The sequence below is a fragment of the Danio aesculapii genome, chromosome 16 (genome assembly GCF_903798145.1).
Source record: "Danio aesculapii chromosome 16, fDanAes4.1, whole genome shotgun sequence".
Lineage (NCBI taxonomy): Eukaryota > Metazoa > Chordata > Actinopteri > Cypriniformes > Danionidae > Danio > Danio aesculapii.
Genome location: NC_079450.1, coordinates 19,575,057 through 19,600,542, shown reverse-complemented (window position 1 = coordinate 19,600,542; position 25,486 = coordinate 19,575,057). Strand labels below are relative to the sequence as shown.

General features: G+C 38.9%; 1 protein-coding gene across 1 annotated transcript in view; it reads right to left on the bottom strand.

Annotated features, from left to right (window-relative positions):
• Window positions 1–25,486, bottom strand: part of tsnare1 (T-SNARE Domain Containing 1) — a 243,443-nt gene that overhangs the window by 169,248 nt on the left and 48,709 nt on the right. The window contains exon 2 of the mRNA XM_056474611.1: window positions 22,283–22,411. Within this exon, the coding sequence (XP_056330586.1) occupies window positions 22,283–22,367 (85 nt within the window). The 5' untranslated portion in view covers window positions 22,368–22,411. The remainder of the gene's footprint in view (window positions 1–22,282; window positions 22,412–25,486) is intronic.

Below are 25,486 nucleotides of genomic sequence, written 5' to 3'. Positions count from 1 at the left end.
TAATAATAATATTAATAATAGATAAATAAATAAATAAAAGGGACTAAGCCTGAGAAAAATTAATGAATGAATAAAAGAATGATAACAATAATAATAATAATAATAATAATTATAATAATAATAATAATAATAATAATAATAATAATAATAATAATAATAATAATAATAAAAATAAATAAATAAAAGGGACTAAGCCAGAGAAAAACTAATAAATAAATAAATAAATAAATAAATAAATAAATAAATAAATAAATAAATAAATAAATAAATAAATACAAAAGAGCGGAAAAAACATTGCAAACTCTATCCATTCATATTGCACAATAACAGAGGGTTTGTGCACAATACTGAGGACGCAGGTATAGAAAGCAAAAAAGGGGAAGAGCAGCAAATATTCCGGATACTTTTTGGTCCCTTGAAGCATGTATGTGGTGCCCAAAATAACTCTTCAATGATTTTTTTTTTTCCTCATACAAATTAGAGGCACACACTTCAAGAAGCACAAAGAGTCATCTCTATTATCAGACAGAGGGGGGCTAATTTGTTTTTAAAGAAAGATGTCAACAGCTTTAGGGCGTCAAACTGAGATCCGGTAATAACTACAAGTCAAATAAATTCAATAAAAATGTATTCAGAATTAATAAACTACGTAATTTGCTCTTGAAAGTGAAGATATTAAATGGATTTAGGCAAACAAAACAGAATGGAAGTCTACCATGGCTCAAATAACGTTAACCAAAACCAAATATCACATACACACACACACTCACAGACACACACAGTACAGCACTTTGATAACTACACAATGACATAAGCTAAATTAATGAGGTTTTATGAATTACACTATCCCATCACAGTAGATCCTGCAGACTATAATAGCTGAATGCTAACCATTATCAAAGCAAGAACAAAGCTCCTTGACAACACCCATGTGATTAATATTTTAGCAGATTAAATATACAAAATATTTTAGGTGTGCCTTGTACATGACAGTGAAAAGCACATGACATTATTAATCAGACTGCTTCAGGCCAGATGTGCATGTGTTTACGTGCATCTCTCTGTGTGTGCGTGTGTCTGTGTGTGTTTGCGTGAAACATAGATGATAAGCTGTTCTCAGTGGATCATTTTTCAGGGAAACAACCTTTTGTGCCCTTACTGTTATCTGCACTGGCCTCCAGCTACTCGCACACCTCTCATTCTCTCTCCTCCATCTCTGTGATAGATGGATCTTCCATATTCATCCGCTTTGCGTTCAGCTCCATCCCTTCATATACAGCAGGGTGGGCTGAGAAGGGGGAAGCGCAAGGGCACTACTTTCTGTGTGCATCTGAGTCTGGCGTGGTTCTATCTCAAGCTTTTTAGAGATCGGAGTCAGTTCACTGTAATTGTTTAGGGAATTGTGGATAGTTTTTCTGCCGCCTACATTCTAAGAAATGCTGGGTTGTTGTAACCAAACACAATTATAATGGGCTCATGACAATCATGTTTATGACAGGTTTATGACAAGTTATGTTGACTTCGCAATGTCAAGATGTCATAACAAAGACATCTCAAACAATGTCATCTTTGCATTTTAAATGACTTAACTGAGTGAGTGACGAGACGGTGGCTCAGTGGTTAGCACTGTCGCCTCACAACAAGAAGGTTGACTGTTTGAGCGGGACTAAAGGACTAAGCCAAAAAGAAACTGAAAGAATGATGAAATTGGCCGTAGTGTATGTGTGTGAATGAGTGTGTATGGATGTTTCCCAGTAATGGGTTGCAGCTGGAAGGGCATCCGCTACGTTAAACATATGTTGGATAAGTTGCCGGTTCATTCCACTGTGGTGACCCCAGATTAATAAAGGGACTAAGCCGAAAAGAAAATGAAAGAATGATGAAATTGGCCGTAGTGTGTGTGTGTGTGTGTGTGTGTGTGTGTGTGTGTGTGTGTGTGTGTGTGTGTGTGTGTGTGAATGAGTGTGTGTGAATGTTTCCCAGTGATGGGTTGCAGCTGAAAGGGCATCCGCTGAATTAAACATATGTTGGATAAGCTGGACTAAGCTAAAGGAAATTAATGAATGAATAACTGAGCAAAAAACACTTAATGAAAGTTGTCAAACATAATTAATCTCATTCCTATTCATGACATCTCAGGTCATGATCATAAAGGTGTCATGACAGTCTTATGAACACCCCCTTTAAGCAAAGTGTTAGCGTTTGTTTAATGCAATTTAATCTACATTTTTTATTTGTCATTTCTATGAAGATTTTCTTTTTTATAGAAATGCAGAACTTAAACCAAACCTCCCACACTTACATTGCAAACACAAAATTACACGTTTTTTAATTAATTGTTTGATTTAAAAAGTAGCAACATTGATCATTTTAAAGAGCCCATATTATGGCTTTTTGAAAATGCCCTTCCATGTAGTGTGTCACACAGCTCTAAGTGAAGTGAAATATCCAGCTAAGGCTTAAATCTGTAAGTGTACAGTGTTTAAAACTATTGATTCATCTATAAAAGAGTCGACTCATAGTGCTTCAAACGAGTCGTCTTGATAACGAGTTATTAGGTGTTTCGCGATGACGCAGCTACGAAACACAAGTAGTTGCACGCGCAAGCCCGGGAGATTTGAAACCTGCGGCCCCGCCCACTAACAGAAAAAAGTCACACACACACACACAGAGACACACACAGACACCGGTAGAATGAAGTCACGCTGTGCAGATGGAGATTATTGACAGTTCACCCAAAGATGAAACCTTAGCATATAGCCTAGCCTTGAGCAGATCGAGAGCCTCTGGAAACTACCTGCTTACAAAGAAGACTTCATCAGTTTGTTAAAGGAAGGATCGGTAAAGACTGTCAGAACAAGGATCAGTGGATCATGAATCAGTTTCTTCCCCCATTTCACCAGTGTAAGTACGTGCGATTAAAATTGTTGCCTCGTTTACTCTAGCTTGCAAATTATGCATTTAGTTGTGTTTTGTTACTTGTAACCGCGTGTACTGTATCAGGTTAACTCTTTATATTCTCATATCGCGTGTAAAGCTACGTTGAAAACGCGACGCGTGCCGCTTTGTTTATGGATAGTCAGCTATGTGTGTGTGTGTAATGTGTGTGTGTGTGGCTCCTCTGAGGACGGTCGTTTGTGTGAGTGTCTCCTCTTAGGAGGTTGATGTGTGTGTGTGTGTGTGTCTCTGAATAGGGTAAAGCTCTAGGCAAAGGGTGATCAAAGGGACCCGTTTGTAAAGTGAGGACTTTAGGGGGTGTCGCGGTTGAAATCTTAGGGTTGTAATCGCGGATGTAACTGAGGACGCGGAGGGGGAGGGAGGTGTCGCCGCCGCGCCGTCTCTATTCTGGACGCGCCGGCCCTGTGTGTGCGTGTGTGTAAAAAGAGCAAGTAGACTGCTAGGACATATCCTCGCCAGTTCTTGGACTTTTTGCTTGATAAAATAGTTAGTCGTCAGTATTTTCTAGTCCATCGTCTGTATTTACATTCACCCACTGGCAGCCAAAATCCACTATGAAGCGTGTGTACACTGTGACTACTTTTATATTGTTGATAATCTGCTGGGCATTTCACTCTGTCTCGCCCTGAAGCCTGTCAGTGTCGTCGACCAATCGCAGCAGCCTGTCATTGGTCCAATCAGCGCAGATTAGCTTCGCGCTGAGGACGGGTTTGGGTACAAATGAATCGCTGAACGATTCATATGGGAGTCGCTGGGATAACTAGGTAAAAATAAATGCAGATTATAAGACCATCAAAGTGTTGTTTGACCTTGCATGCATATTAGACTGTTGTTGGAGACCCTTACAACTTAAATATGACCCTATTTCATCTATAATATGGGCTCTTTAATATTTGCATGCATTATGCACACTATTGAATCTTTGCATAACAAATAGTGCACATTCCACAGGAAAAAAAGAAGAAAAAAAAGAAGAAAAAAAAAACCCGAGTGTCATGGAATTAGCAAAAGGACACTGATGCAAGTGGCGTACATTTAATTTAAAACAGAACTGAACCTAAAACCTAAGGCAAGCTTTTAGATGAAACTTTTGCTGCTGATAAATCCTTCTGAAATGGAAATCTACTTATCTAGAATATCTGTACGTTTCGGTACTTTTTACAAAATCATATACTTGTTAGATCCTTCATGAATCAGTTAAACTTGAAAAGGGAATTGAAGCCTGAATGTAATAAGACAAAGATTAGATATACTTATAATTATATAAATTTCACCGCTCTTCAAGACTGGCACAATAAATAATACTCAATATTTTTTTATTAGAATTAGACGAAAGAACGATTTTGGTTCATATAGCTAATATTACCCTTCATGACAACTGTGAGAGGGTGGGGAATTTTTTTTTTATAACTCATGCGTTTCCTTTATAGTAAGTTCTTTTAAGTTTGCATAATTAAGGGAATGGCCACTTGAGTGACAGCTAGGTCTTGCTGGTCGCAGTCACTTCACCTCAGCTGATTCCGGCTGATAAGCCGCTGATCTCAGCATATACATCGTACTTTTGTTTTGTTTTATGTGGCTTTACACAGTCAGTTGCTTTTGGAATTATTTCTTACAATTATCAGATGATATGGCATGCTGTGTGCAATTAATTGTGCTTACAAACCATTGACGTGGCTTCCATTTCCCAGGTGAGTGAAATTATATACTTATATCATCTCTAAAAATGTATTTGTTTTATTTAGGATCATTTATCATTTATAGTTTTCTTTAGACCTGTAATGCACTCCAGAATCTGACAGATTGATTAGCTGTAAGCTATAGAACAGTCATCTGAAACGTTGTCATACACTCTCAGAAATAAAGGTACGCGAGCTGTCACTGGGGTGGTACCTTTTCAAAAGGTACACATTTGTACTTAAAGGGTCCATATTGGTACCTCAAAAGTATATATTAGTACCTACAAATTTTAAGAGGAACACTTTTGTACTATTTAGGTACTAATATGTACCTTTGAGGTTTTAATATGGACCATTCAGGTACAAAGTTGTACCTTTTAAAAAGGTACCACCCCAGTAACAGTTCACGTACCTTCATTTCTGAGAGTGTACAGTGTTATCCCTGGATTTTATACATAGCCTTGCATTTACTAACGCAGACTATATTTGAAGCGTTTGGAAGTAATTTGCGTTTTCATCCTGTAGAAAAGCATTCTAAGAACAATGTTTAGTGGCTCAATGTATTACAACAGTGTTTTTAAAAGACTAAACACTTTATTGATATAGTGTACAACCAAGCACATGTGGTCAGAACACAAACGAGTCGCAGGTAATAAAGTATTAAGCATTTCTCCCAAAGAAAAGCCTGTCTAAGCAAAATACTAGCAGGCGTCCATAGCTCAGCTCACGCTCTGCCTCCTTATCCTTGTTTGGTATCCCCCAGTCAGTGCGATGATGCGCAAACAAAATAGCGATGGTTGGCCATGCCTACTTATAGCTTATTTTGCATTCTTCAGAAACCTGTGGGTGACGTCACGGATACTACGTCCATATCTTTTACAGTCTATGGTATTTACACATTTTAGTGGGTTTAACATAAAACAATTAAGTCAAACCCCTTTTCCCAAAGCAAACTAATTTATTTATTTATGTTTCAATGCCATATCAGCAGAATTAGTTATATTCAAAGCAACACTTGTACTAATCATTCAATATATAATTCACAATCACAACTGTTTCTTAAAGGTGCAGTATATAAGTTTGACACCCAGTGGTTAAACTAGGTATTGCACACCTGGTTCAAAACAGATGCAAGCGCAGGTTGCCAGATTAAAGACACCAACAGGAGTGTGCCTGACTGTCAAAGTTAAAGTAAAACAGCTCAGGATGAACCGTTTTAAGGGGTGAGAGTATGATCTCGTAAACACACACCAAATGCTGAAGATGCTGAAAAACAAAACTGCAAAGCGCTTTTCTCAAGTCCAGTGTGAGAAAGAAAATTGATCTTAAATATCTGGGACACAGGACAAATTAACTTCTGCCCTTTCCGAATTGTTCATTGAGGCTGCAAATGCAGATTCTGCAGGGTGTTCAATTATACTCTCAAATCAGGAAATGACTTAATCAAAAGCTTTCTCCTTGTTATGCATGAGGTCAGTATGTCTCTCTCTTTCTCTCTCACACACACATACACACTATCAGTGAAAAAAAAATGCAAAGTCAAACACTAGAAAGTAATCCCGTGTATTGCCTGAGAGCTGTGACAGAGGGCTGAGATGAGCCGGGAGAGAGAGAAGGGTTTACAGGCCAGAGATGCTGTCAGACGATATGTGTGATACAGTGAGAGACGGGTTTTTATCCCCACAGTGCAAAAACCAGGCCTGACGCACAGTGACTCACTGAGGGAAGAAAAGCATGTATGAGCGCTTGAACAACTGACATGATGAGTTTAGTCCAAAACTGCTGAAATGCATAATTCAGTTTTTATTGTCTGTTATTGTACAGCATGGTGCGTTTTGTGGTTTTAAATTTTAAGATGCTACAAATGTAAACGACCCTTTAAAAACGTTGGCCAGTATTTAGCTTTTTATGTTATTTTTTTTTTTGTTTTATTTATAGTTGTTTGTTTACTGCTATAATGGTGTTGTCTATGCACCCTATACACTCAAAAATATGATTACTGCTGCTAGTTTAAACTACCTGTTTAAAACAACCCAGGCTCATTCTGAGAATGTAGTCCCGGGAACGTTTCTGGAGACCGCGAAATACGTCCCAGGAGGTACGTATTTTTGCAGTTTTTGTTTTCGCGAGTCCACGAGAGGCCGCTGTGCGCGCTTTTTCCTCGCACCGTTCTTGCGTAAAGCTGCTAGAGGCCGCTGTCGAACGACCTTCTGCCTGTCTGCCTGTCTGCCTGGATGACAGAATGATTGACCGTGCGACTGGCCAATCGGCTGACCCACCCTCCTCCGTCCCTAAACCCAACCAACGACGATTCACAAAAGCCGTCAAGAAAAATAAAAGCCCTCGTCTGATTTTTACCACGTTTTCGGATTTTGACCACATTCTCACCCTGTGACGAACTTGTTCGCTTCATTTTTTGGATTTTGTTTTTGTTTTCTTACCTGATTTCTGGAACCGCTCTTCCCCGGACTCGAACCCGGTCGTCGTGGTCAGCCCCACTCTGCGCCTCGAGTCCACCAGAGTACACGAAGAGCTAACCGGACAAACTGGTTGCAGCGGGAAAGCCCTCCACACGGAGGCGATCGGCCGGCTGGCCGGCCGGCAAGCGCCGAAAGGAACGGCGTCACACCGCCCCGCAGCGTTCGCTTAAAAAAATGAAATGCAGCCGTACGTACCTCCGGCTACGTATTTCGCAGTCTCCAGAAACGTCCACGGGACTACGTTCTCAGAATGAGCTGAAACAACACAATTCTTGTCATTTCTTTGGCCAATTTAGTTGTTTTATGTTCAGTCCACTTGTAAAACATTAATTTTACTTAAGTGTTTTGTGTTGGTTCAACTGCCTGGTTAGACGTGGGTAAACAGCATGCTTTGCGTGGGTTTGATTTAAGGGAGAAATGTTGACAATAAAAGTATCTTAGGTGTTTAAAGTTAATAAAAAGACTTGTTAGAGTTTAATCGTCACTTTAGTTTGAAGATTTAGAAGATTTTCATTTAATCTTTTGAGTTTTGAGATTACCACCCTGTAGAGGCACGCATGCTTTGGGTGTTGGTAGCACAAATGCAGTTTGTTGCTTTGTTTAGTGAGCAATAACTGTCCTAAAAATAATTCTGAGATCAGTCTAAGGCCCCGTTTACACTGTCAGGTTTTTATGCCCAATTCCAATTTGTTGCCTATATCGGATTCTTTTGCCTGTCTGTTTACATGTTCTTTTAATTGTGACCCATATCAATTGCCATACAATTTACGACGTTGTGCATGCGTAAAAGGCGGGTTTTAGCATCTGCGCCACACGAGCCACAATGGAATAAATTGTCTTGCTTTTAGCTCTGCGAAATATGCGAAGTTCGCACAACTTTAAAATGATTTTGAGGCGGAGGGAAAGGGCCGTCATTGCAGCTTGCACCGATGGTTTATATATGGTGTCCTCCATCATTCATAGGAATCTGTGGGTACGAGAGAGATCTCAGGTCTTGTGGGAGCAAATTGATGGTGACTGACCACTTTCCTCCTCCATGTTTCCTCTGTTGTTGTTTACCGCGACGGCGTCTCCACACACGCTCTTCCTTCTATGTCATTAAACCGCGGAAAAGTACCACAGCCGCAAGTTTAATGACGTACAAAACAGAATGGCTCAATAAATCCAATCTGCCTGTTTACATGATTGTCGCATTGTCTCATATCCAATTTATATCTGATTTATTTTTACATATGAAGGAGGCCTAAAACCGATCTCTGAATGTCCAAATGCATGTATTTTTTTCACGTTTACGCGGTCATAGAACAGATCCGATCTGAAGAGAAACTTGAGATCTCAAAAAGCATACACAGCAACCTCTGGTGGAGTCGTGAAAACAAAAACTGCAGAGAATGTATAAACTGTAGAGGTACGTTTTCAGAACGAGCCAAATCAAAGAGTAAGCCGAAGCAAAATGAATGAATGAATGTTTTAAAATACATCCTATGCAATTTATGCATAAAAATTAAATATCTTAAAATTTTCACAATATCAGGATTTACCTGAAATAGAAAAACTAAAAATCTCCTGCCAATTTTGACCAACTTATTGTGTTTGATGAAACAACAACAACAAAAAAAAAAACATAAATTTATTTATTACTGACCCCAAACCTTAAGCTATGCTTTTTTTTTTTTTTTGAAGTACTTTGGCACATTTAAGATTGTTTTTTTAATGAAGCCTCGCTTTTTTATTCAGTATATATTTTCTTAAACAAATCTTTCTTTTCAAGTTAATTGAATATTGATTAAGATTTTTCCTCAGCCTAAAAACCCTTCACAGACATCACAGAGTGCTTTAGTGCTGCTAAACGTGCTCAGTTTAGCTGATGGCTTTTTTTTCTCTTTTTTTAAATGAGAAAGCCAGCCAGAAGTGCATTGCTTACTGCATGCATGTTTATTTGCTGTCGTCAACAGCAGAAGTCACTGTGTGTTTTAGGTTGCGTGCACAGCATGTGCAGCTCCAGTGATTAAGCTGAGACTTTCTGCCGGTGCTTTCCACACTCCGTTCGGTCTTCTTCTGCAAACAATCACACTTATATACTCAACACATATAGATTCTTTAGCTGTGGGGATTTCTGGACAAGCAGCTTCTCTAATCTGTGAAGTGATTTTTGATGATTTTCCAAAAATAAATAACGCTAAGTTCTATGAGGTTTCAGTAATTAAAGAAAACAGATATTGAGTTCAGTCACATAGAACATAAACAATAGTTCTGTTGTCTGAATCTGTCAACATTTACTTTAAATGACTTTGTAATGCTTTGAAATGTTTCAGATTCATTTGTTTTGAACCAGAGATTCAAATCAAACTACCATGTGACAAAATTGGATCAAATGTAAAAAAATATTATTGGGGATCATCTATAAACGCATGAGATCATATATGTGTACTTATTTTATTTTTTTTTGACTAATCTCTGATCAATTTTGTAACTTACACATTTTTAATTGACACATCCGATGAAAAATGAAGCTTTTTGTAGACAGCTCTATAATTGGTCTAATTAACCAAGATCCCATTAGACAAACAGAAATCATAACACATTTACACTCATAAAAATATTTTAAAAACTGTTAATCAACAGTTTGCTGTGTTTTGTGATTCACAGTGGTTTTCCATTTATTTCCACTTTCAAACTGCATTCTGGGACATTGAACTCTGCTCCAACAACTTTTAATGATGTTTGACATTTATAATAGTTTGAAACGATGCATATTCTGGGCTACAAAAAAAAAAGAATAAATGTTACTTTGTTAAACTGTAGTTTTTTTCAACTTTAAAAAAAACGTTGGAGCAGAAATCAAAGTCCCATAATGCCTCATTCACACTAGCAGTGACTTTGTAGTCGGGCTGGGCTATAGTGCAAACAAAAAAAAAATATTACGATATGTTTCATATCATCCCATATCGATAATTATTAAATATGTTTTAACAATACATTTAGGAATATAAGGATTTACCAACATTACTAAGGCATATAGTTTTACATTTACATTTAGTCATTTAGCAGACGCTTTTATCCAAAGCGACTTACAAATGAGGACATGGAAGCAATTTACACAACTATAAGAGCAGCAGTGAACAAGTGCTATAGACAAGTTTCAGGTGTGTAAAGTCTAAGAAGCAAAGCATTAGTAAGTTAGTTTCTTCTTTTTTTTTTTTTTTGAGAGAGAGAGAGAGAGAGAGAGAGAGAGAGAGAAAGAGAGAGAGAGAGAAAGAGGGCACAGTTAGTGGTATAGCCAGAGAGGCAGTTGCAGATTAGGAAGGAAAGTGGAGACTAAACAGTTGCGTTTTTAGTCGTTTCTTGAAGACAGCAAGTGACTCTGCTGTTCTGATGCAGTTAGGGAGTTCATTCCACCAACTGGGCAGATTGAATGTGAGAGTTCGGGAAAGTGATTTCTTCCCTCTTAGGGATGGAACCACGAGGCGACGTTCATTCACAGAACGCAAGTTTCTGGAGGGCACATACATCTGCAGAAGTGAGACCAGATAAGAAGGAGCAAAGCCAGAAGTCGCTTTGTAAGCAAACATCAGAGCTTTGAATTTGATGCGAGCAGCAACTGGCAGCCAGTGCAAACGGGTGAGTAGCGGAGTGACATGTGCTCTTTTGGGTTCATCAAAGACCACTCGTGCTGCTGCGTTCTGAAGCAGCTGAAGAGGTTTGATAGAACTAGCTGGTAGCCCGGCTAGCAGAGAGTTGCAATAGTCCAGTTTGGAGAGAACAAGAGCTTGAACAATGAGTTGAGCTGTATGTTCAGATAGGAAGGGTCGGACCTTTCTGATGTTGTAGAGTGCGAATCTGCAAGATCGAGCAGTTCTAGAAATGTGCTCAGAGAAGTTCAGTTGGTCATCAATTGTTACTCCAAGGCTTTTTACCATTTTGGATGCAGTGATGGTTGCTCCGTCCATCTGGATTGAAAAGTTATGGTGAAGAGTCGGGTTGGCAGAAACTTCAAGCATTTCCGTTTTCGTGAGGTTAAGCTGGAGATGATGATCTTTCATCCAGTGTGAAATGTCTGACAGGCAGGCTGAAATGCGAGCTGGAACCGAGGGATCGTCAGGGTGAAAAGAGAGGTATAGCTGGGTGTCATCAGCATAGCAGTGGTAGGAAAAACCATGTTTCTGGATGACTGTTCCTAAAGATGCCGTGTAGATAGAGAAGAGAAGTGGCCCAAGAACAGAGCCCTGAGGTACCCCAGTGTTTAGATGCTGTAGGTTGGACACTTCTCCCCTCCACGACACCCTGAATGACCTGTCCGAGAGGTAGGAACTGAACCATTGAATAACAGTGCCTGCAATGCCCAGTGACTCAAGCGTAGATAGCAGGATCTGGTGGTTTACAGTGTCAAAAGCAGCTGATAAATCCAGCAAGATGAGGACAGATGACTTAGAGTCTGCTTTAGCCAGTCTGAGATCCTCCACGACCGAGAGCAGGGCAGTCTCAGTTGAGTGGCCTTTCTTAAAGCCAGATTGCTTGTTGTCCATGAGGTTGTTTTGAGTAAGAAAGTCTAGGACTTGATTGAACACTACTTTCTCCAAAATCTTGGCCATGAATGGAAGCAGGGATACCGGTCGGTAGTTTTCAAGTAGCGTTTGATCCAGGTTGGGTTTCTTTAGCAGTGGGGTTACCCTAGCCTGCTTAAATGAAGTAGGGAATAGACCAGAGTCAAGAGATGTGTTAATTATGTGAGTCAGTGTTGGTATGACTGCAGGAGAAATAGCTTGCAAAATATGAGAGGGAATGGGATCAAGCGGACAGGTGGTTGCATGGCTTGATAGCACGAGATTGGACACCTCAGACTCAGAGAGCTGGGAAAAAGAGGTGAGTGTGTGTGGTGTTGGTGGTGTATCTTGCGTGTTTGTTGTAGGTGCAGCAAATTGAGCACTGATTTTTGCAGTTTTGGTGCAAAAGAATGTAGCAAAGTCATCAGTAGTGAGTGTGGAGGATGCTGGTAAAGGAGGAGGATAGAGGAGGGAGGAAAATGTTTTAAAAAGTAAGCGAGGATTGGTGGCACTGTTGACTTTCTGACGGAAGTATGTCTGCTTTGCAGAAGTAACCTCAGTCGAGGAAGAAGAGAGAAGAGTTTGGTATGTTATGAGCTGTTCAGGATTTTTAGTTTTTCGCCAAATTCTCTCAGCAGCCCGAAGTTTTGAGCGATGCTCCCGGAGAACATCAGAGAGCCAGGGTGCAGGAGGACTGGCCCGGGTTGGTCTGGATGTAATAGGGCATAGTCTGTCTAGGCATGATGTTAGCGTGGAGCAGAGTGTATCAGTGGCACTGTTCGTATCAAGTGCAGAGAGTTTGCAAGATGGAGGAAGAGAGTTAGAAACAATGGTGGATAGTCTAGTGGGTGAGAGAGAGCGTAGGTTTCTGCGAAAGGCAACTAGAGTTGGAGTGTGTGGCGGCTCAGGAGTAATGTGGATGTTGAGAGAGAGAAGGAAATGATCCGATGTTTGTAGTGGAGTTACTAGTGTTTGATCAGCGAGGCAATGTCGAGGCAAGGTGCTCTTTTGAGGTCGAAAGATGCAAGCAGAGTCTGGAAGTCAGCAGCTTGAGGTCTTTCAATGTGGATGTTGAAGTCACCTAGCACCAACAAGGGAGTGTCATAATCAGAAAAAGATGAGAGAAGAACATCCAGTTCATCTAAGAAGTGACCTAATGTACCCGGTGGGCGGTAGATGACAACCACATTTATGCGGAAGGGGTGGATAATGGTGACTGCATGGAATTCAAAAGAGCTGATTTTTGGCAGGGACTGTCTCTGAGTGAATTTCCATTCTTTGGAAATCAGTAGTCCAGTCCCACCCCCTCTCCCTGTCTGACGAGGAGTGTGGGAAAGAGAGAAATTAGTAGAAAGAGCTGCATGTGTAGCAGTGTCCTCCGGTCTCAACCAGGTTTCAGTTAGAGCCATGAGACTAAAGTCAGAATGAGTGGCTATGGAGGTAATAAAATCTGCTTTGTTAACAGCAGATTGACAATTCCAGAGGCCCACAGAGAGAGAGAGTTGTGAAATAGAGGATACATGAATTGGTCGAAGGTTGTGAGGGTTGCGCCTGCAGCGTACCTCCCGTGCTCTGCGAGTATTAGTAACAACAGGAATTAGTAAACACATAATAAAGTGCAAGGAAAACAATAATGAGTGCAGAGATAAAGTAAAATAATAAAGAAAAAATACTCAAGTGCTTTGTCAGTGTCTTTGCTTGGTGGAGTAGCGCAGGTAGAGTCGATGGTCTTTACTCTCGTTGGTCTTCACACGAGGCTGCCATGACCGCTGCCGCGGTGAGACTAGTCGCTTATATACACCCCCGAGCGCTTTGCTGATTGAGTTCAGCTGGACACACCTCCGAGAGTAAAAACACCCGAGATTGCAGCGGCGGGGGCGCGAAAAACCTCCGGTTCGGCACACAAGCTCTTACAGTAAACAAAGGAAACAGTGGCTAAAGCTTGCTAGTACTAAACACAGATAGCAGAAAACAATTTTAAATGTCAACAACCAATACACAACCAGCTGAAACAAGTCTAAGTGTTCTCGAACCAAACACAGCAACTGAAAAACAGGTCTAAATATACTTACTCGGTGTTGCTCTCAATGCTAAAGTGCTTCTCCTGCTAGCTAAACCTAATGTGTTCAAATATATAGTGTTTACCTGGCGTTTGGACACGCCTCCAAGTTAAAAAAACACCCGAGATTGCAGCGGCGGGGGCGCAAAAAACCTCCGGTTCGGCACACAAGCTCTTACAGTAAACAAAGGAAACAGTGGCTAAAGCTTGCTAGTACTAAACACAGATAGCAGAAAACAATTTTAAATGTCAACAACCAATACACAACCAGCTGAAACAAGTCTAAGTGTTCTCGAACCAAACACAGCAACTGAAAAACAGGTCTAAATATACTTACTCGGTGTTGCTCTCAATGCTAAAGTGCTTCTCCTGCTAGCTAAACCTAATGTGTTCAAATATATAGTGTTTACCTGGCGTTTGGACACGCCTCCAAGTTAAAAAAACACCCGAGATTGCAGCGGCGGGGGCGCGAAAAACCTCCGGTTCGGCACACAAGCTCTTACAGTAAACAAAGGAAACAGTGGCTAAAGCTTGCTAGTACTAAACACAGATAGCAGAAATTTTTTTTTTTTATTAATTTTAGTTTTAATTGTCAAAACAAAAATATTTAAACACAAAATATCTCTTTATAATAAAATATGTTTTAAAGACTCTTTTGAGACTCTTAAAATTGATAAATAAAATGTTACAAAGTTTGTTCAATGGAAAAGGTGGATCAAGATCAGTAAGGTGTCTTTATTCAAATACATATTGCAACATTACAAATTGTGAAGATGAATGATTATATTACCCCCTATGCTAAAAAAAACTTTCAGATGGGGAGCTAATGGCTGGGATGCACAAGAAAAGAAACCAAAAAGCCAAACTGGCGACAACCTTACATGCGTTTTTCTTTACTATCTCCTCACTGCTGCTATTCGGCACTCATATTTGAATGTGTTGTTATTCTGACCTGAAGTGACAAGCGCGAGCATGTGTTTTCCTTCACCATTTTCTATGGTGTCTCTCGTAACTAGGCACCATCAAGCGTTTTCTCAGAAGATGACAAACGGACAGACCATTGCTGCATCTCTGATGCAAGTTTATGGAGAAAAGTAAAAAGTACTGCAGTGTTTGGATGCGCTGTGTTTGTCTGAGGTAATTAGTCTGCCATTATTACTGAAATGTGTATATTCCTTACAAAGTGTAATACAGATTGGTTAGTTCTACTTACATAAATTGCAGTGTGCTCATGTCATTCAGAAAAGTTGAGATTTAAACTAGGTGTACCTGGAAAATGCATGCCTGTCACGTGTGCGCCTGTTGCACACATGTGCGTGTCACTCCCATGTACGTGTCGTGCAAGTCGCGTGCCTCCATTGGAAATAACAAACTTGTACCATAAGCTTAATGGCATTGCTTACAAGGCGCGCGCTCCACAGCCAGATTTTAATAAAACTAAAGCCTTCATATCAAAACTTCATACCAAAGTTTTCTTTAATCGTTATCGACAATGGTATTCGGTCAATAAATGCAGATACCAATTTTATTGCCCAGCCCTACTTTGTAGCTGCCTGTCGCTCTAGGTGGCGATTTGCTGCAAACACAGGTCTGTGTAGGTCTACAGACCAGAGAACACAACCAGCCTCTGCAGGAGCTGAGAGAAGATCACATAAGCTCTACTGGTGCTCTTTTTGGCTGTCACTGAAGAAAGTTGCTCTTCATTTGCATAAAGTTGAAAGATTCTCATTTTTGTCGCATCACTCGACATGCCCACCTGGACGCCAATGGTCGCAGTCGCTTGCGTAAACGAAGGTTGAGGGATATCGCTCACCCTTTATTGAAGCGAACGGTCACTTGTCGCTTTGCCACTGCAAGTTGCTTGTAATGTGAATTAGGCTTAATGCAAATCAAAAGTGCAAATAGATGGAAAGCGTGCTAATTTGGATCGTTTAGTGAATCATTTAGTACAGCAAATATTTTGAAAAGCTTGTAGTTGCCGGTAAATCCATGATGTACTAAATACTATCCAGTTTATTCAGCTTGGACACCAACCTAAAGACGCCGATAAGGACAATCTCTTCATTTCATAAACTAAATCACAAAAACCATGAGGCTGAATACATTAATGGCTTTTAAACACATAATGTTTGACATTTCCAGTCTTTTTCAGCACTTAACTTGTCGCTAAACGTTATGAAATTTGCTCTCATTACACTGATGTAATCTTACAATCCATACGGAGAATGTACTAAAAGACCCCCGCCTCCCAAAGCCCACCAATTACAATGCAATCAAGACATTGACGCACGACGTGGCCTTTCTAGGTAATCATGGAATGCTTGATTACTTCTGTGAGCGAAAGGACCTTTATTCCTCAGTCAATTTGTCTTTCACATTTTGTCTCAGTAACATGCAATATGCTTACAGACAATAATACTGTTTTACGAGAAATCGCACCCGTAGAAGTCTGCGAGGGCTTCAATTCACAGAATCAGACAAAAGTGCGGTAATTGGACTTATATGTAAAAACCTTAACTCACAATGCCAAAGATCTTAGAAGCAGCTTACAAACACACCCACCGCTCATGGCTTCCGCAGGCAGACAATCAGGCTCATGTTTTGTAGCTGCATGTGTGTGCAGTGTCCCGCTGTTTGTTCCACCTTCTCTCTGAATGAGGCAGGACACCTGAGCTCATTTCGGGCATCTGTTTGGATGGTTCCAGCATGGACTTAGAGCACGGCCTGGGTCTGGCTGCTCATGACGGCTGTGTGGGACCTGCTGGTGTTTCGGTGGCCCTTCATTAGTCTCTCCACACAGACAGACCCTCCCCGCAAACCTCACTAATGAACACAGCAGCGGCTGAAGCCTTATCCAGACGTGGACTAACCACATGAACTGAGCTCTGCTCAGACTCATGACAAGAGACATTTTTTTTTCTGTGTGCTGTGAGAGGAAAGTGAGACAACAGGGCAGTTAATCATTACTGAGAAATCATACAGCGAGGACCAGGACAGAGATGGAGATGACCAACGGCTGCAGGTAGGAAATAAAAGCAATGGGACAATGACAGAAGTACAAAAAGAATATGAGAGAAGGAAGAAACTCTGAAAGAAAGCAGAGTGAGAAAATGTGAAGAGGGACAAAAAAAAATTTTGAGCAGGACTAAGGATCGAATCAATGACTACAATAAGGAAGAGAACAAGGAAAGAAGGAGTGGAAGTGCTTGCAAAAAGCAGCATCATGGAGGAAAATAAAGTTTTTAAAGGAGAAGAGTGGGAAGAAATAAGGAGGCACAAATAAAAAGTGAGAAAAGGAGGATTCCAAAAATAAAATAAGGAATGATGGAGAGGCAGAAGGATGGAAGGAAAAAAGAAAGGAAGATAACAGGAAAGGCAGGAAGAAAATAATATTTGTAAAGTGCTTGCAAAAAAAATGAATAAAAGCGGCAGCGTGAGGGAAAATAAAGAAGAGTTGGAAGAAAGATTCATTCATTCATTCATTCATTTTCTTTTCGGCTTATTCCCTTTATTAATCTGGGGTCGCCACAGCGGAATGAACCGCCAACTTATCCAGCAAATGTTTTATGCAGCAGATGCCCTTCCAGCTGCAACCCATCTCTGGGAAACATCCATACACACTCATTCATACACATACACTACGGACAATTTAGCCTACCCAATTCACCTGTCCCGCAAGTCTTTGGACTGTGGGGGAAAGCGGAGCACCCGGAGGAAACCCACGCCAACACAGGGATAACATGCAAACTCCAGACAAAAATGGCAACTGATCCAACCAAGGCTCGAACCAGCGACCTTCTTGCTGTGAGGTGACAGCACTACCTACTGTGCCACTGCATCGCCTTGGAAGAAGCAAGTAGGCAAAAATATAATTTAATATATAATACAAAAATATATATTATTTTATATTTAATGTATCATTTAAAATATAATATAAAATAATTAGAAAAATAATAATGAAATGAAGAGAACATTAAAGTCAAAAACAAGGAGTCAAAAATAACAAGTGAGAAAAGGAGGTCTACAAAAAATAAGCAACAATGAAAAGAAGAGAACAAGGACTGAATAAAGAAGCAATGATGGACAGATGAAAAAGAAATGACAGACAGAGAGAATGAAGAGAACAAGGAAGGAAGGAAGAATTATATAAATAATAATAATAAATAATAAATGTTGCACATAAAAAAAATAAAAAATTCGGAAAAATAATATAAGGAATAAGTGATGGTAAAAAGACAGAAGAACGGAGGCACAAATGCAAGAAAACAAACAAGCAAGAAAAAAGGAAACAGGAAAGGAAAGAAAAACACAAGAAGCTAACAAACAAACACCAGACGAAGTGAGAAAAACAGCAGAGATCACTGATGATGCTTAGCAGTAAGAGAGTGAAGACAGACAGCAAGAGGAAAGAGAACGACACCGTGAACACAGCAACAGAGAACAGAGAGAGAGACAGAGAAATGCATATGCTGCTGGAGGGGAGTTAAAAGGTTTGGCAGGGGAGAAGGTGGGGGAAGATTAGCTCGACTGACAACTCCATTAGAGACTTAACCCTGGCTTTGATCATCGCCTGAGCCTCTCTTCAGCCAGCCTGATGCAGGAGCGCCCAAAACACTGCAAAGCTGACAGGCTCCTGAACGCAGGTCTGCCGGAGATCAAAGCTCTGTCTCTTACAACTCAAGCGGCTTCGCTCTCGCTGTTGTCCTGTGAGAACCAACGCTCACACGCAGAGAGAGAGAGATCTCTGAATGGGCCGTTTACTCAGGTCGTAGTGTCAAACTATTTGTTTTTCCATGCTTTGATTGTGAGAGCTTTCCTTACAAGCAGGACATGATTTTTTTCCCCCAAGGTGTTCTTTTACATTCGTCACACTTCATTCTTCTGCACAGCTCTGATAAAAAAAAACATAAACCCTACTAAACAAAAACACAGCCGGTAAAAGGCACATGGTGTTAGACTGCCATTTCAGCTGCTCACTTTGCAACCAACACATCCTTGTGAAACATATTGTGTTCATGCAAATGAATTCATGTGAACTGAATATGTCGCTTAAATTCACACTATGACACTGCCCGTCACGCATGCCATTATCTGTATTACACAACAACTCCACAGGAAGGCACAGTGTGTGCAACAGATTTCCTTTTAAGCAGCTACTTTGGATAGGTTAGGCTTTCAAAAATAAAAATTACAGTAAAAAACAGAGCGTTTTAGCATTTTCTTTTTGAAAACTGCTGTTTTACTCTAAATATTTGTGGGATTCATGATAAATTTCATGTCAGGATATTGTGCTGAACAGATATGCATCAACATCCTTGTGTACTGTTCAAATGTACTACCCTTTTGTTATGTTCGGGATGAAAATATCCACTGAATTAAACAGCTGTAAAAAGGCATCAGATTTATTTTATTTATTTTTTTTTTTTGGGCATAAATCTGTTAATCAACCTTAGTCCTGGTCAATACTACTAAATACTTAAAAAAATAACAGGATTTTACCTCTTTTATTGCCAAGTTCACAAATAAAGTCACTGAATTGGTGAAAAAAACACAAAATGATGTACTAACATTATAAAGTAGTTGTGGACTGTTTTTTTATCTTTTATCACAGTCTTGGACATGTGAACGATTAGTAACAACATTGGTTTTGATGCATTCATTTTCCTTTTTTCTCCCTAATTTACTGTCGGGGGCTGTTTTTGCTCCATTGACTTCCATTATAACCACATTTGAGGGTACATAAATACACAGTCTTTGTTTATGTTTACTCCACGTAGTTCTGAGAGCTGAGAGGCATATTTAGATTTTTCTCAGACACATCAAGGTAAGTGCGCAAAGGTACTCTCACACTCTCGCACACTCGCAGACACACATACACACACTTTAATTTGCTGTTATACTCCATATAAAATCCAGAACTAAGCTTTTTTTGCACAGGTCTATCTTAAGAGTTAATGCTGCCAACTGATGATCAACAGTAAAAATGACCAATTTGACCTCTTCCCAACAGGGAAAACCACCAACAGTCAAAATATATGGTTATATGGTGTCATGGTTTTGCAACCAAAATATGTGGTTATAAGGGAAGTCAATTGGGGCAAAAACAGCACCAACAGTAAATTAGGGAGTAAAAAAAATGAAAATCAATCAAAAACAATGCAAAGGCAATGTTGTTTCACATGTCCATATAAAAATAAAATTCCACAATTATTTTTATATTGAAATGTCATTTTGTGTGTTTTTTTTCACTGACATCACTGACACCAAATAGGAATTTGCCAATGAAAGAGTTAAAATGCTGTAATTTTCTAAGCAATTAAGTAGTTTTGATTAAGATTGAGGTTGTTTAGCAAATTTACGCAAAAAAAAAACATTTATCTCATGCATTTTTACAGCAGTTCAACTTAGTGGATGTTTTCATCCCAAACATAACAAAAGGATAGCACATTTACCCAGAGTGTATTGTTGAGTTAAAAAATAAAATAAAAATTTGCATTTTCTTAAAATATGTGTCAAAATATACGATTTGTCACTAAAAATCATTCCGCTAGCTGAAACAGAACAAGTTGTGAAACACAGACTCAAAATCACTCCAGAATGGATGAAAACATCCCCAACCGTAAATAAGGGTTAATAACCGGTTTACGTTTAGCTATATATCTTTGCTTGTCAGCTATGTCTATCTTAACTTAGCTAGCTAGCTATATTTTATAATATAGTGTTTGCAATTTTGGAAATTCATCTTTAGTGTCTATCATTTATTATTAGATTTGCTAGCTACATTTTCATGATTATATTTAGTTATTGTGGACATTTTGTGTTCAATCTGTTGGCTCATAGCTTGCTAGTTATATTTTTATGTTTAGTTACTGTAGCATCTTTTGAGCTCTATTTTAGCTTAGCTTACTATCTATACTTTTGCAAAACAATGTTTAGTTATTGTCAAAATTCATCTTTATTATCTGTCTATCTGTCTACCTGTCTATCTATCTATCTATCTATCTATCTGTCTGTCTGTCTGTCTGTCTGTCTGTCTGTCTGTCTGTCTGTCTGTCTGTCTGTCTGTCTGTCTGTCTGTCTGTCTGTCTGTCTGTCTGTCTGTCTATCTGTTTTGTCTTACGGTTACCTAAGGTAGCTGGCTGTGTTTTCAAATCATCATGTAGCTATTGAGATTTGCTATTGAGATCATGTGCATGTGTGTGCGCACGTGTGCTTGTTTTTGTGACACATCAGGACGCAAATCTGTATAATGACATGGGTATGACATAGATATTACAAAACGGACGTGAATTATGAGGACATTGATGACGTCCTCATTTCTCAAAATGCTTATAAATCACATAGAATGAGATTTTTCAGAGAGTAAACCTTCACAGTCTCCTGTAATGGTTGGGTCTAGGGGTAGGGTGGGGTAAGGGCAATACAATATACGGTTTGGACAGTATAAAATGAATAGAAACCTATGTAATGTAGCCACTTTTCACAAAAACAAACGTGTTTGTGTTTGTGTGTGTGTGTGTGTGTGTGTGCGTGCGTGCGTGCGTGCGTGCATGTGTATATATCTTTCTATCATAGCCTAGCTTGCTAGCTATATTTTCCCAAGATTGTGTTTCGTTATTATAGAAATATATAAAATCTTTTGTGTCTAGTCTATGTTAGTTACTATGATGCATAAGTTAAGTCATATCTGTCAATGTTTGCTCAGCTTTCTAACTACATTTTCATATAATTACATTATTTATTGTTGAAACATCTCTGTTATTTTAGCCTGCTAGCAAAATGTTTACATTATTGTGATAATTGGGGCATGGAACACATCTTAGATCACGTTAGTAAAATACTACGCGTGCTAGTCACAGTTCTTGATGAAAATTAAGAACTTTTTTTACAATGTTTAACTTCCTCTTCTTTGCTTCTTATGTTTAGTATTATGCCCATGATTGGAATGCATCAATAAAAGGTCAACCCAGACTTTCTGACTACAGAGCGACCTAAAAATAAGTCAGCCAATATGTATTTGGTTATGCTGTTCCAATATTAATCACATTCTAGAAAATATTCATACGTCAGTTAAGGGACTATGCATGTACATTAAAATCCATCGTTTCCTAAAACATTAGGGCTTGATATTTTACTCTGCCCAAAAGAGAAGTGTTCTCCATATTTCATTAGCATATTTCTTTTGGGGGATGCTGTAGTTTTCTTTTTGATGGTTTAAATGAGCTGGTGAAATACTCTAACATAAGATCTAACAAGCTCTTCTGTTCCCATGACATAGAATCATAACTACTAAAGACAATGTTTAATACTAGATGTGTATTACTTGTTACTAAACACATCAGAACTCCAATGAGGCAGAACTGTACTAAATTAGCCATATGGCTTATTAATCCTATGAAGATTTATGAAGAGGGAATAAATGCATAATGCCGTGCTTTAGTAAACGAGGAGGGACCAAAATCTTTGTCTCTGTCTTATGATTTATAAAAAAAATTTCAACAATGCTTGGTGATAAATAGAGAGAACTCCTGCCAGTGAGCGTGAAAAAAAAAGGGTCTTTACCTACTGGCTGGTATCCCTGCCTTGTGGGCCCACCAAACGGATTTCTGCTTCCAAAAGAGCCTGCATCGATGGATCCGTAAGACATTCTGGGTCCTCCAATAATTTCTCCAGCAGCCAAATGAGACTAATCTGCATAGGCACACAACAAGCAAGAATTTATTTAGTTACAGTCAATAGTTACATAAATCATAAGAAAATCAGTTATGCAAACATTGCTAATTGGCAGCACACCCAAAGAACGTCACAGGACATGGCCAATAAAAATGAAAATAACAAAAAAATATTAATAAAAGTAATAACAACAACAGTAACAACAACAATAATATTATTAATAAGTTATATTATTATTATTATTATTATTATTATTATTATTATTACTATTCTTTAAAATATTGGGCCTATCAGACCAGATAGTTAGTGCTGAAACGTATAATAAACTGATTATAATAATAATAATAATAATAATAATAATAATAATAATAATAATAATAATAATCAATACATGAAGAAAACACAGGTTGATACACTTATCAAGATTTGGCTAAAAAAATATGAAATTCCACAAGTATAAAACCCCAGTGGACAAGGGGCCAATCAGAGGACAAAACAAACTGTATCAAGACTCATGGGCCAAGTCCTCCACATTTGCATGCATGCCTACTTTAGGTCATTCATCCGGACCTGACGAGCAGCCACGTCATTAAGAGAAAATGACTCATATGCAACTCTGAGATCATAAAAAAAAAGCTCTGTAATCATTAATAAGCATGCCTCAGGCTGCGTAAATATATATATATATATATATATATATATATATATATATATATATATATATATATATATTTCAATTACTAGTATGTGGGACTTTTATTTTAAAACAGCGAGGCCCAAATTGTTTACTGTGCATTACTGGACAACCACAGCCTGTTTCAAACTCGCCTCAGGACGCAAAATGCAAGATTTACAGATTATACATTTATTCATCTCCACTCCGAAGAAGCATAAGGTATATTTAGTTATATCTTTTGTTAATTTATCGTGTTTATTGTGAAATTTGATGCGTATGTTTTAACAAACATTGCTGAATCATGTCAAACCACTCAGCCCAACTGTCATCTGTTCATACAGAAGCTGATATTATTCCTGGCGGTGTTTTCTTTGACTATAGCTTCAAAATACAACGCCATACATCTCTATCACTCTCTTTTGTCAAGTTTAAGTATAATTTAGTCTTTATCCACAACAGATCTGGTGAGCAAAATAGATTAATGTTACTCTGATTGGGTGTATATTTGTCCACGATCATGCTCTGTGTGTGTGTGTGTGTGTGTGTGTGTGTGTGTGTGTGTGTGTGTGTGTGTGTGTGTGCGTGCGTGCGTGCGTGCGTGCGTGCGTGCGTGCGTGCGTGCGTGCGTGCGTGCGTGTGTGTGTGTGTGTGTCTGTAAGAGTGGCACGTCGGATCGAAGCTAATTAATATTCATGACATGACAAAAACCATATATGGTTGATCATTGACCTTCTGACTCCAGGGGTATTTTATGGAGTAATAAATGAGCTTATTAAACCATTCTTAAGTTTTTTTTGTAACTTACCGATGCCCTAAGTCTATTATGCAGATATTAGTTGGGCGATGTTAACCAATTTGGCATCTTACGATGTCTAATGTGAAACACTGCGATGGACAATGGCCTCATCGTCGTAGGCGAGGGTGATTTAATTACTTTTTTAATTACTTATGAATAATTAATTACTTCATAACAAATTATTTATTTGTAGCCTACCGTTTCAACTACCTGACCCACATGGTCTTTGTCTTACCCATAACCCATACCTTATAACCCATAAATAAAGATAAGTTACACAAAATTATCACCTGTCAATCACTTTTTCCGTGGGACTCTGGCATTAATAGGCGTCAACAAACTTGTTTGGTATTAAAAGGTGCGTATTAGTGTAAACAGGGCCATGCATATTTTTCACGTGGGTTGCTGCTGCGATGGCGGCGGGGGGAGGATTATGATGCCGGCTCAGCATCGTGATGTCTATTGGCCATCGGCGATTGAGATGGCATCGTCTAGCAACCCAACCCTAGTAGATATCAGATAACAATTAAAAATTTATTAAACCAATGCAGTATATTGCACCTTTAAAAAATGTAAACATTAAAACTTTGCTTATCAATTTCGATATCAATTTAAGTACTATTACATAATAAAAATATTTTTTTAAAATTGAATAATTAATAAATACAGTATATACATATTTTAAATACAAGCATGATTTGGCAAACAAACAAATACTTGAACTAATATGCCCCCAGATGACCAATGTATTTTTAAAATATACAGCTATTAGGTCAAAACCCATATGCCTTACAGCTTTATTAGAACAAAGTTACTCCTGACCCACTAACTCTGGTGAGTCTGGTGTGCAATTAACAGGGGCGCATATGCCACTTCATCAGTGCACTAGGACTCTTCATGTCACTTACATTCATTAGCAAAGTGCTGAAGGTGTGAACTGATATGGGCATCTGTGGCACGATTTCACCCCACATCGGCATGTACTGCATGTGTGTGAGTGCGAGCATGAATTAAACCCCATGTGACACAGTTACACCACTCTTGCTATGAATCAGTCCGTGTGAACGACTCAGTCATCTGTATTCGCTGTTCACATCCATAATAACTTTGCGAGGGGTGTGAAACGCCATTAAAAAGGTTAAGAAATTCATTGTGAAAGCATCTGTTGACCTCTTAACTTCAGAACAGCTTGAACATTGAGAGAGCCAACCTGCTTGATGGATTCACCTGCAGGAGCCTCGTGTCACATACACAGCATCAAATGTCATCATCTGCATCATGCATTATGAGTACAAAAGTGAAACCTCAGATTATGCAATCCTGCATTTATATGGAGAGGAGGGATTAAAGGGATAGTGCACGCATAAATGAAAATAATATCAACATTATTTAATCAACCATATTATAAAGAGGAATCAATGAAAATATACAATGTTGGACTGCTAGTTAAGGAAATGAAAGTAAATTCATAAGAAAGTCAAATTAAGTAACTGAATAATATATTATAATTCGCTCTGGCAGGCGCATGGATTGGCCACAGTCCGATGCTAATTTTACACAATTGTCAAAATTTTTATAGAAATTATAATGATAAGATGACGACGAAGAGGAAGATGATGAC